The sequence below is a fragment of the Limulus polyphemus genome, unplaced genomic scaffold (genome assembly GCF_000517525.1).
Source record: "Limulus polyphemus unplaced genomic scaffold, Limulus_polyphemus-2.1.2 Scaffold107, whole genome shotgun sequence".
In the NCBI taxonomy this organism is placed as follows: Eukaryota; Metazoa; Arthropoda; class Merostomata; order Xiphosura; family Limulidae; genus Limulus; species Limulus polyphemus.
Window position 1 is genome coordinate 266,861 of NW_013665717.1, and position 10,305 is coordinate 277,165.

A 10,305-nucleotide genomic window follows, 5' to 3' on the forward strand; every position below is an offset into this window, starting at 1 on the left:
AATATTTTCCAAGATAATATTTATTCCACATAGCTTCACTATATATACAAACATAGCTTTCAATCACCTGTACAACGTTCGTTTGTCATATATATACAAGGATAATAACAAAGGTTTTATAAATAAACACCATTAAGAACGCCAACATTAAATATAGGTATTTATTTAAACAATTATTAATCATTAATCTTCTTTTAATTACTGTCAAATGAATGATTGGTTTAATAAGCACAAAAGCATTGCGAGATATACAAATGATGTTTTAACTTTTTGAAGATAACCTTTATTATATGTATAAAGATATCAAATCTACTTTAAGCGATCTACCGACGTTATAAGCCGGACATAACTATACTACACATAATAAATGCATAAAAAAGCGGAAATAGGAGTTCAACTTTCAATAGATCGGAATTTGAAAACTTTCTTTTATTTGTGAAAGTTAAAGGAAGAAAAGTAAAACAGAATATATTGATTTTAATGAAGAGATATCCCCTTGATTCATTTCACACGTTGTTGAACAAATTCTTCTCTGATTTGTGACGAAACACTAAAACCTAGTAACTGTTACGAACTTAAGTAAAGAAAAGACCGAATAAATAATTTTGTATGCATCAATAGATCTATCTCGGTGTGGTTATAACGACGTGATTTCTGGCCATTGTTTTGTAACAATACAGATATCACGAACATTTCTTCTGTTTTTAACCAATAAATACAGGGATCTAACAGTGGACAAAAATAGTCTTACGTTATGTTTTTCTTAATCCAGTTTCATTTTCTTTGGTTTAAGAACTTAAATCTTTATTATTTCTATAAGTATGCACATGCTTGGCTCTACTGTGCACGCTATCACACGTTTAAAGTAATATTTTTTAAACGTAAAGTTATTTTGCGTTCTAATGTGTCTAAACTTTTTTTCTAACTACAACAACAAATCCCTGATAAAGAAAGGCCTACCTTTCGAAAGACCTTTGGTTATTGAATTTCTTGAAATGTAATTTATTTATTCATTTGCCCTATTTTTTTTCTAGATTTTGTAAGCATCATGAATCTCTGTTAACCAAAAATTTATTTTTCTAACCAACTGATTCAATTTACATGTTTTCCCATAATGAATCTGATTGGGTGATCAGAGTTCTTAATTTTTGTGATGATCTTACTGTATTAATACATCTTCACACACACACACATTAACAAAAGCTTTATGAAACCAATAGATAAACATGAGTTTCAACGAAGCTTAAACGTTGTCCAAATACATAGCGAGAAAAACTAGTTTTACTTCTCAAGGTGATTCTAGAGTTTATGCGATATCCCATAAGGCTCTCTGACCGTATAGCGGGTTTTCCCATAATCAATTTAAAATAAGAAAATTATTACCTATTACATTTAGCTTCCAGTCTAATAAACTCACCATCACAACAGATATCAACATATTGTTTCTTTCCATGAAATTATGATTCTTCTCTCAACTGAAAATCAAACATTCTCGTTCACCTTTATTCGCTATGGATACCAGTATAATAACCTGACAACAATGAAACTATATGTTTATACTGTTGCATCAGAAACAATATCTGCAGGAATAGTTTCCTTGAGATTTTCAGAGATGAGTTGTATACAGTCGGAATCTTGGCTTGGAGTTGGACAAACCAGTTCTTCTGGATATCGGGGAAACAAAAGTACAATTAGGAGTTCATTTGAAGTGAAAACTTACGATAATTTTTCAGCAGTATATCTTATACAGGAATAACGCATATAAAATTGAAAATCGAAAATGTCCAAGATTTTTCTCATACAAGAATGATGCATACAGAATTGAAAATATCCAAAGATATTTTGTCAATATATGTTATGCAAGAATGATACGTACAAAACTGAAAATCTAAAATAGCAAAATTCCAATATATCATATACAGGAATGACCAAACAGTGATCGAACGCTTTGATTACTTATGTACAGTGGTGTTCTGTTTTCATTTGTACTTAACCTGTTTTTTTTTTCTACTCAGAAATGTTTGATTTGTAAGTTCATTTATTTCACTTTGAGCTGACTTGATTGCTAATTGTCATATTTGCAGCTACAAACTTTTAATTAGAGGAGGGAAAGACGTCAGTTGTTTCAGTGCTCATGCAAGTAGAGTAAAGGCAGATGTTATGAACTTGGGAAGTAAAGACAACTTAATTCTCATTTTTGTACATTGAAAATGTTTCGTGAATGATGGGACGAATCGAAAGAATATATTTTAGAATACCAAAACTTAAAACACCGTGTACATACCTGTTTCATTTTTGGTTAAATGATTTACACTAAACTGTTTTTTTTTTAGTGTGATCTTAGAATGAACATTACCTGATTTCTCTGCACCAGATTCCACCTCAATTAGCAAGTTTTCATCACCTGTCCAAATGTGAGCATCATTATTCTGTATAGGACTGAGGTCCAAGTATTCCTGAAGAATAAATCATAAAATATTATCTTTACTGAATGAAACTATTACATTTTAACACACGTTTAGGGAGACCATTACATGTTAACAAATGTTTTACTTAATTAATGGAGACCATTACATTTCTAACCCGTTCTACTTAATTTAGGAAGACCATCACATTTTTAACACGTTCTACTTAATTGAAGGAAACCATTACATTTTTAACATATGTTTTACTTAATTAATGGTGACCATTACATTTCTAACCCGTCTTACTTAATTGAGGAAGACCATCACATTTTAACACGTTCTACTTAATTGAGGGAAACCATTACATTTTAACATATGTTTTACTTAATTAATGGAGACCATTACATTTCTAACCCGTTCTACTTAATTTAGGAAGACCATCACATTTTAACACGTTCTACTTAATTGAGGGAAACCATTACATTTTTAACATATGTTTTACTTAACTGAGGGAGACCATTACAGTTTGAACACACTTTTTGTCTATCTGAGGATGGTCATTAAATGTTTATCACACGTTTTACTTAATTGAAGATGATCATTATATTTTAACACACTTTTGATTTTGGATGAGCTCGTACCCTACTATTTTCTTTCTTCGTTCAGTTAACCTTCCACTTTTTCAGTCACAAATACTTGACTTATAATTTTAATTACTACTGTGCCTGAATGCTGTGTGGTTCCAAAACGCTTTTGAATAGTATGTATTGTTAGGAATAGGGGCGTAACAAATCAGTGAAGTGTGTCTTATTTATTTGTGTTATATACCCTTTTAAAATCAAAAGAGGAAAATTACTGAACTACATGTAAACAACATAGTCGTTTTTACTTCAATAGCTGCATCTTATTGTTCGTGTTCGTCTTACTTTTAAAGAAACAAAAATATTATATTTGACAAAACAAACGCTTGACATACCATTCGAGACATCGCTGCCACATAATCTGTTAACAAATGAATGCTTTTTCTGCCTTGCAAGCAACAAAAACGCATGTTCAAAACAGAGCAGTTTAATGTAATGTTAACATGTTTACGAAAACATTTTCTTTAACTGGATGATATTGAAAAATAAAAGCAAAATATTTTATTTGACAAAACAAGCGCTTGATATATCATTCAAGACATCGAAGACAAATAATTAGTTAAGTAATGAATGCCTTTTGTGTCTTTTATGTGACAAAAACGTATGTTCAAAACAGAGTAGAGATTAATGTATAAACAAATTTTGTTTACTGAAAGATATTGAAAAATATTACAAAAATAACGTTAAAAACAAGGAACTGCAATCAATGCATACAAATACCTGTTAGATGAGTTTTCCTTATAGTAGAATCATGTTTACTAAATTTTGTAGTCCGTATCTTTCTTACTACTAAGAAACAAAATTATAACATGCAAAAATTATCATTTTGTATATAAGTGTAAAATCGTAGCATTTAGATTTTTTTTAATTTACTTAATACAGTTATAGCTTAAGAGCTTCAATTCCACACGAATTATGAATGTGTTAATTTCTCTCTAGCTATAGTCAAATTGCCGGGTTTACTATATAAAAATTGTGTGTAACATCCAACAAGTAAAATTTTAAGCAGTGAAATTATAATTTGACCATATTAAGATTATCGTTTTCATTTGCAAATATTTTTATCTGAATTATATATTTTTTCGAAATTTGAAAAAAAAACAAACAAGGAAATGGTAACCAGAAACAAATTTACAGTATATATTATTTGCTTGTTAAACAGTTTTTTATCTGAGCCAAAATTAAAGCAGGTTTTTATTGGGCTTTATAACTAATACTAATTTGGCTAGGATATTCCGATAAGGCTCTAAATAATAGAGTATTTTTCTAACAAGTGTTTGGTTGTTGCTTTATGCAATTACCCAAAATCCAAACTGTTCCACTTCATTAACACTGGACGTGAACAATGTCGCCGAATGTCAATCCACACCAGACGCAAATTGGAAACTTTCCTAAAGACTGGATTTTAATGCATTCCTGTTGGACATACTAAAGATGGACTGTTCCATTGCAAAATAGGTTTTGTTTTGATTCTGTTTGTTTATATGTCTGTAATTAAGCTCAAAGCTACACAATAGGCTATCTATGCAGTGCACACCAGGGGGTATCGAAACTCTGTTTTTAGCATTACTAAGCCTTCAGACTTTACAGCCGTGCCAATGGGAGGGAAGCGTGTTCTGATAACAAGAGCTCTGATCTCCGCTACAGTATTAACCTATAGTTGAACTAATATTTTCAACAAACTAAAAAGTCAAATAATTTTATTGTTATGTATTCAACTTACTGCAATTTTGGTTGTGTTTCTGTACAAATTACTTCTTTGATCCCTTTTGTGTATAATGTTTTGAATGTATTTTAAAGCGTAACATTATTATTATTATGTTGTTGTTGTTAAACGCTACTTAGTAACTATCTTAATTATTACAGTTATTTTGATTGGTCAATTTCGTTCGAGCTGTGCAACGAGAAAAGAAATAGGAATAGATTCTATTTTAGCGAAGCGAAAATTTTTAAAAACGAATCTCCCAGTGGCACAACTCTAGAAACCCGGTTTCGATACCTGTGATGGGCAGAGCACAGACAGCCCTTTGCGTAGATCTGTGCTCAACTTCGAACAAACAAACATGTAAAAGTGACGTGGCTCACTGCTGGTGTGGATACTCTCATTTGACTGCAGTCCTTCTAAATTATTCGCTCTCGTTCAGTGTGAACCATATGATATCTTTTTTTCGTAGTTCAATATTTGCACACAGAAAGCTACAATTTTCTTCTACTTTGTTTAAATTGAAGGACAACTTTCATTTTTGAAAAGAAGTAATAATCCAGACAAAGTATACCATAAGGTATAATTCATGACATATAAATGATGTGTGAAATAGAGCGTATGAATGTTTTCCATCTATGCGCCGTGTTATGAAAAATAAAACAAAACATAAAGTATAAGATAAAATTACAATGAAATTAATAATACAGATGTACAAAATATATGAGAACTGACTAATCGAAGCTCCATTTTTACCGATTTCTGAAATCATGTTTGAATGCCATTATTATTCACTTGCATTTACCAGTTCATGTGAATAGTATTAAAGCTTGCAAGTAAAAACAAAGTCTTTGAATAAAAATGTCTGTAAAAAAACTGTCTTTCTAAAGCTGAGGATCTGTTTCGTTACTACAGAAACAAAGAAAGCACTAACCGCAGTTTCTTGTAACATAATGTCGAATCTGTGAACAAGGTCCTTGAAAGATGGTCGATTGTATGGATTCTCTCTCCAACACATTATCATGATGTGATACCTGTACGTTATAAAAGCAGTCTTTAAAGGAAAGACATTAAGGTAATATGTAATTAGAATATTTACTGTTTAAAAAATTATTTCTTCATAACAACTCCTGAATTGTGGATTTTTCTCAAGGAATTATTTTGTGAGTAGTTAAAGATAATATTTTATAATATATAATTTATTGAGAAACATCTAATAAACAGATATTAAGCGGATTTATGTTTAAGTCATTAGTAAATATACTTGATTCTGCAAAGATTTTTCACCAGTAATCTAGATCATTGTTTTATACGATATTTACAAATGATGCAGATACGAGAAGCAACCAACAGATTAAGAATATGCAGAAATTATTTTAATTGACATTTTCCATATTATTTTGAACATTAAATAATACAATCTGAAGTTGTAAAGATGGAAGCACTGCTTTATGTTTTGAAAAACTAAGTGCTTGAAGACTACTTCTAGAAGTTTGATTTAAAGGATCGTGATTACTAGTTACATACAGGAACTAGTAGTGTCTATATATTTATATTTACTGACAAGCAAATATAATATAATATATAAGAAGTTTAATGAACAAATTTTGTCCTTTAATATTTTATTTCTCAAGATGAATAACCAGGAAAACAGTGCTACTTACAGTTGATCTGAACAGGTTTTTGGTTTTTCCATTCTGTAACCAGACTTAAGAAGGTTGTACAACCGTTCTAGTTCTACACCTGGGTAAGGACTTGCTCCTAGAGATAAACATGTTATGGTGCATTCATGAAGAGGTATGATAGTAAACATGAGTATTAATCTAGACCAAAAGAATTTGAGCATACAATTAGATGTTATAGGAAATAAGTGTTATTAAATAAGATGTAAAAATTGGACTTCTAGATACGATTGGAGAGAAGACCGTAAAGTACTGGTAAAATAGTGGTAATAAGAAAATAAGCTTTTAAGATAATAGCAAAAATGTATAGAAAAGTTTGAAAATGAAAACAAACTTGAGTTATATTGTATATGTTAAAAATTGTAACTGGCTTTTTAGCTTTAAACACCAAATAAATACCAATGACCTATTTCATACAACTAGGTTCTAATTTGCTGTTAACGTATGACACTTCTTCACTTGCGACTCCCAGCGGCACATCAGTAAGTTTGTGGACTGATAATGCTAGAAACCGGATTTTGATACCAGTGGTAGGCACAGCATAGGTAGCCCATTGTGTAGTTTTGCACTTAACTACAAACAAACGTTTTACTTGCAACTTCAATGTACAGTCGAACGAGCGAAATATTCTTGAATGCATTTATGAAAGAAACAAACAAGTTACACCTAAACTTCGTTGGGTAAAGAACTATAAGTCACTACAGGAATAAACAGTATAAAAATCAAACCACCTTCATACCATTAATTTATGCCAATTGCCATAACTATGCCACCCTGGTAAATTACATGGAATACTTCAGCGTTCATAGTAATGTTCACCAGAAATGTATTCAACACAAGTTTAGCAACATCCTATATAACAGGTTGCAACCAGCTATGGAGATGCATAATTCAGAAGAACACATATACCTTCCCGGCCAATAACAATCAACGTATTGCAATAGGAAATGACTACGGGAAGCATAGTAGATCTAATATGAACGGATATAGTTATCAACATAAAGCCTTCCATATTTCATGCCTTCAGAATGATCCAGAATAAATACAAGTCATTACTAGCTGCTCTTTCGTGTTATTTTTAGAACGATTCATAAAAAGAAGCCCTGTCAGATCTTGCTGAGAGATGCTGAATTGTGTGCTTATTTGTCTGCCTAAAGAGCTCTGACGGTTTTGGGCTCAATGATGGGTGAATTACGTCATTCAAATTGAAGACATGCTTATCAAGCTAATTACTAGAGGTATTTCCGCGGGGGTCCCTGAAAGTGTTCTGTTTCAAGATTAAATAAAACCAAAATTAAGAGCAACAAATATTTTTATTTCTTGACTTTGAAGTTCATATGCCATGCTCTGTTGTAGCTTACAGAGTGCACAATTCTTCTCGTGATTCATGGCATGCGCACGTTTTACTGACTTCAAGGCAGTACAAGTTGCAACGTTAAGCGTCCCTTATGCGACGTCATATTAGTGTCTATTGACTGACTAACAGACAAAAAAAAACACACTACTGTATGGTGGTACAAGTGGTTAAAACAGGTGACTCCTCCAGGCGACCTTCGGCCCCCTTTCGTAGAAGGAGTTCAATTTGTTATGGGTTTGAAATCTATGAATATTGCTGATACAACATACCTCCGAGACTACGTAATCACCTGAAAAGCTTAAGTTTGACTCGCCTTCGGAATGGGAGAAAGCCGTATACAAGGTACAGCGATTAGCCTTGAAAATTCAAGTATTCCATATCATAAAGAATGTTACTCAGAGTTGAGATGCATTCAAAGCATGGCAACACAAAAACATTATACTGGAAACAGAATTTGACATAATTATGGACAAACAGAACACTTCATTCATGACTGCCTACAAAGAAACAAATCACCCAAGGCTCCGAATGAAAAGTTTAAAAGGCCGTGCCGGAAGCTTTACAAGAAGGCTTGTGTGTTTGTTTATTAAATTTCGCGCAAAGCTATTCGAGGGTTATATGCGCTAGCCGTCCCTAATATTTGTAATGATAAACTAGAATAAAGGCAGCTAGTCAACACCACCAACCTTCAACTCGTGTACTATTTTTAACCAACGAGCAATGTGATTACCTTACACGGTTATCGGGCGAGCACGTCAAGTGACGGGATTCGATCCCGCCACTACTAGAAAAGGGAAGTAATGGTTATTTTGGTAAAGTTCAATAAAAGGCAATGGATAAGCTGTAGAGTAGAGAAAAATGTTAAGCACAAAACAATAAAATTGACCCATTTTGTAAGGAAGATCGCTGTTGAGTAAATAGAGATGGTGAAGTCATAGAGGGCAAGCCTGTGGGCAGTTATTCGAATACAATAACGATATGTGCTGACAAATTTCCTTGTGAACTATATATCCGTTGTTAGTCTTAAAGTCTTGTAATACCTTTCGCACGAAAATCTGAAAAACAATGCGGAGGCAATGTGGCCCAGTAGCATGCTATCTATATCTTAACTTTGTGAAGTATTTTATGTCAAAAGCTTTTAAATATATTGTGCTATTTTTTTCCATATGACTGTTTATTGACTATTTTATTTTTGTAATTTTATGTTTTAAGTTTGCCATTGTTTCATATTGCCTATCCTTTTGGAATATCCATAATAATATAAGAGATTCGAATAAAAAATAACTTAACAAACATAAACTTGTATACCAGCGCCCCCTAGCGACCAACTATAACCCTGTGGCTTCAAAAATAAACCTTAATCGTCGCTGAGATTAGTCGCTATCTTGGTAGTTTCGTGGTTAATAGGTGAAGTACTTCAAAGTTAGAACGTTGTTTACAAACTAACTTTTCTATAATTCATTAATTCGGAATATATGTATTGTTTAATCAGCATACCTAAGGTAACGATTTCCCAAAGAACCACTCCAAATGACCAGCTGAAAATAAGAAAAAGGAAGATATATATACTATATATACAGACATAGGCACTGACGTATCTATATACATATATAAGTTAACAAACATAAACTTGTATATCAGCGCTCCTAGCGACCAACCATAACCCTGTGGTTGCAAAAATAAAATGTGTCTGTATACATATAGAAGTTGAGTACGTTTTATTAAAACAATTTTGAAGGATCCTTTCATTCTCCAGCTGCTTGAAGTACGCGACTGATGAAGGAATATGCCGTGGAAGCAATTTGTGTGCACCACAAGTTTTTCGATTTTCCAGTCGGAGATCCTCGTTATTCTTGATTATGTTGTGCATTGTTGCCTGGGGTACATGGACTGCTTTTCCCACCGGGATTTGTATTTGAGGACGCTCACCTGTTTAATAGACGCCGAGAGTCTTCTTCTGTGTGGTCCTGGTTCTCTTCATTGTTTTCCAATGTCATTTAGTTCAAGAGATATCTCCGGGTTAGAAATTCTTCTACATTCCCGATTTCAACAATGCTTGTGATTTAAGTGTGTGAATATTTTGAGTCGGAAGAGGCCCACAAAAACGATTAATTCTTGGTGGCATCAAACTAACTATAAAATGTCAAACAATGGGAGGATGTAATTCTGATAGATTTCGTTCTATGACGACTTTATGTCAACTTTGATTGTCACATGCCTTGCTAACTTGCATATTCCAAATCGTTTTAATATAACTTACTCAAACATCTATATACAACAAATAAAGAAATGTGCGTTAGTCAATGAAAGGGAGAAATTGAGATATAGAATTGTAATATTGTTTGTTTTTCCAAAAATTTTAATTCACATAATCTGTCTATTTCTCTGTTTTAGTTTGTAATTATCTATCTATTTATCGACGTGTATATCTATATCTCAATTTCTCCCTTTCATTGACTAACGCACATTTCTTTATTTGTTGTATATAGATGTTTGAGTAAGTTATATTAAAACGATT

The 10,305-nt window shown here is 32.3% G+C and overlaps 1 protein-coding gene across 1 annotated transcript in view; it reads right to left on the minus strand.

The window, feature by feature from the left end:
• Positions 1-34: 34 nt before the first annotated feature.
• The window catches only part of LOC106470728 (proto-oncogene tyrosine-protein kinase receptor Ret-like), a 58,420-nt gene continuing 48,149 nt past the window's right edge, over positions 35-10,305 (minus strand). Inside the window, exons 17-21 of the mRNA XM_013931295.2 lie at positions 9,285-9,325; positions 6,413-6,509; positions 5,683-5,782; positions 2,357-2,456; positions 35-1,664 (exon numbers count right to left, since the gene is read on the minus strand). Of these exons, the coding sequence (XP_013786749.2) occupies positions 1,555-1,664; positions 2,357-2,456; positions 5,683-5,782; positions 6,413-6,509; positions 9,285-9,325 (448 nt within the window). The 3' untranslated portion in view covers positions 35-1,554. The remainder of the gene's footprint in view (positions 1,665-2,356; positions 2,457-5,682; positions 5,783-6,412; positions 6,510-9,284; positions 9,326-10,305) is intronic.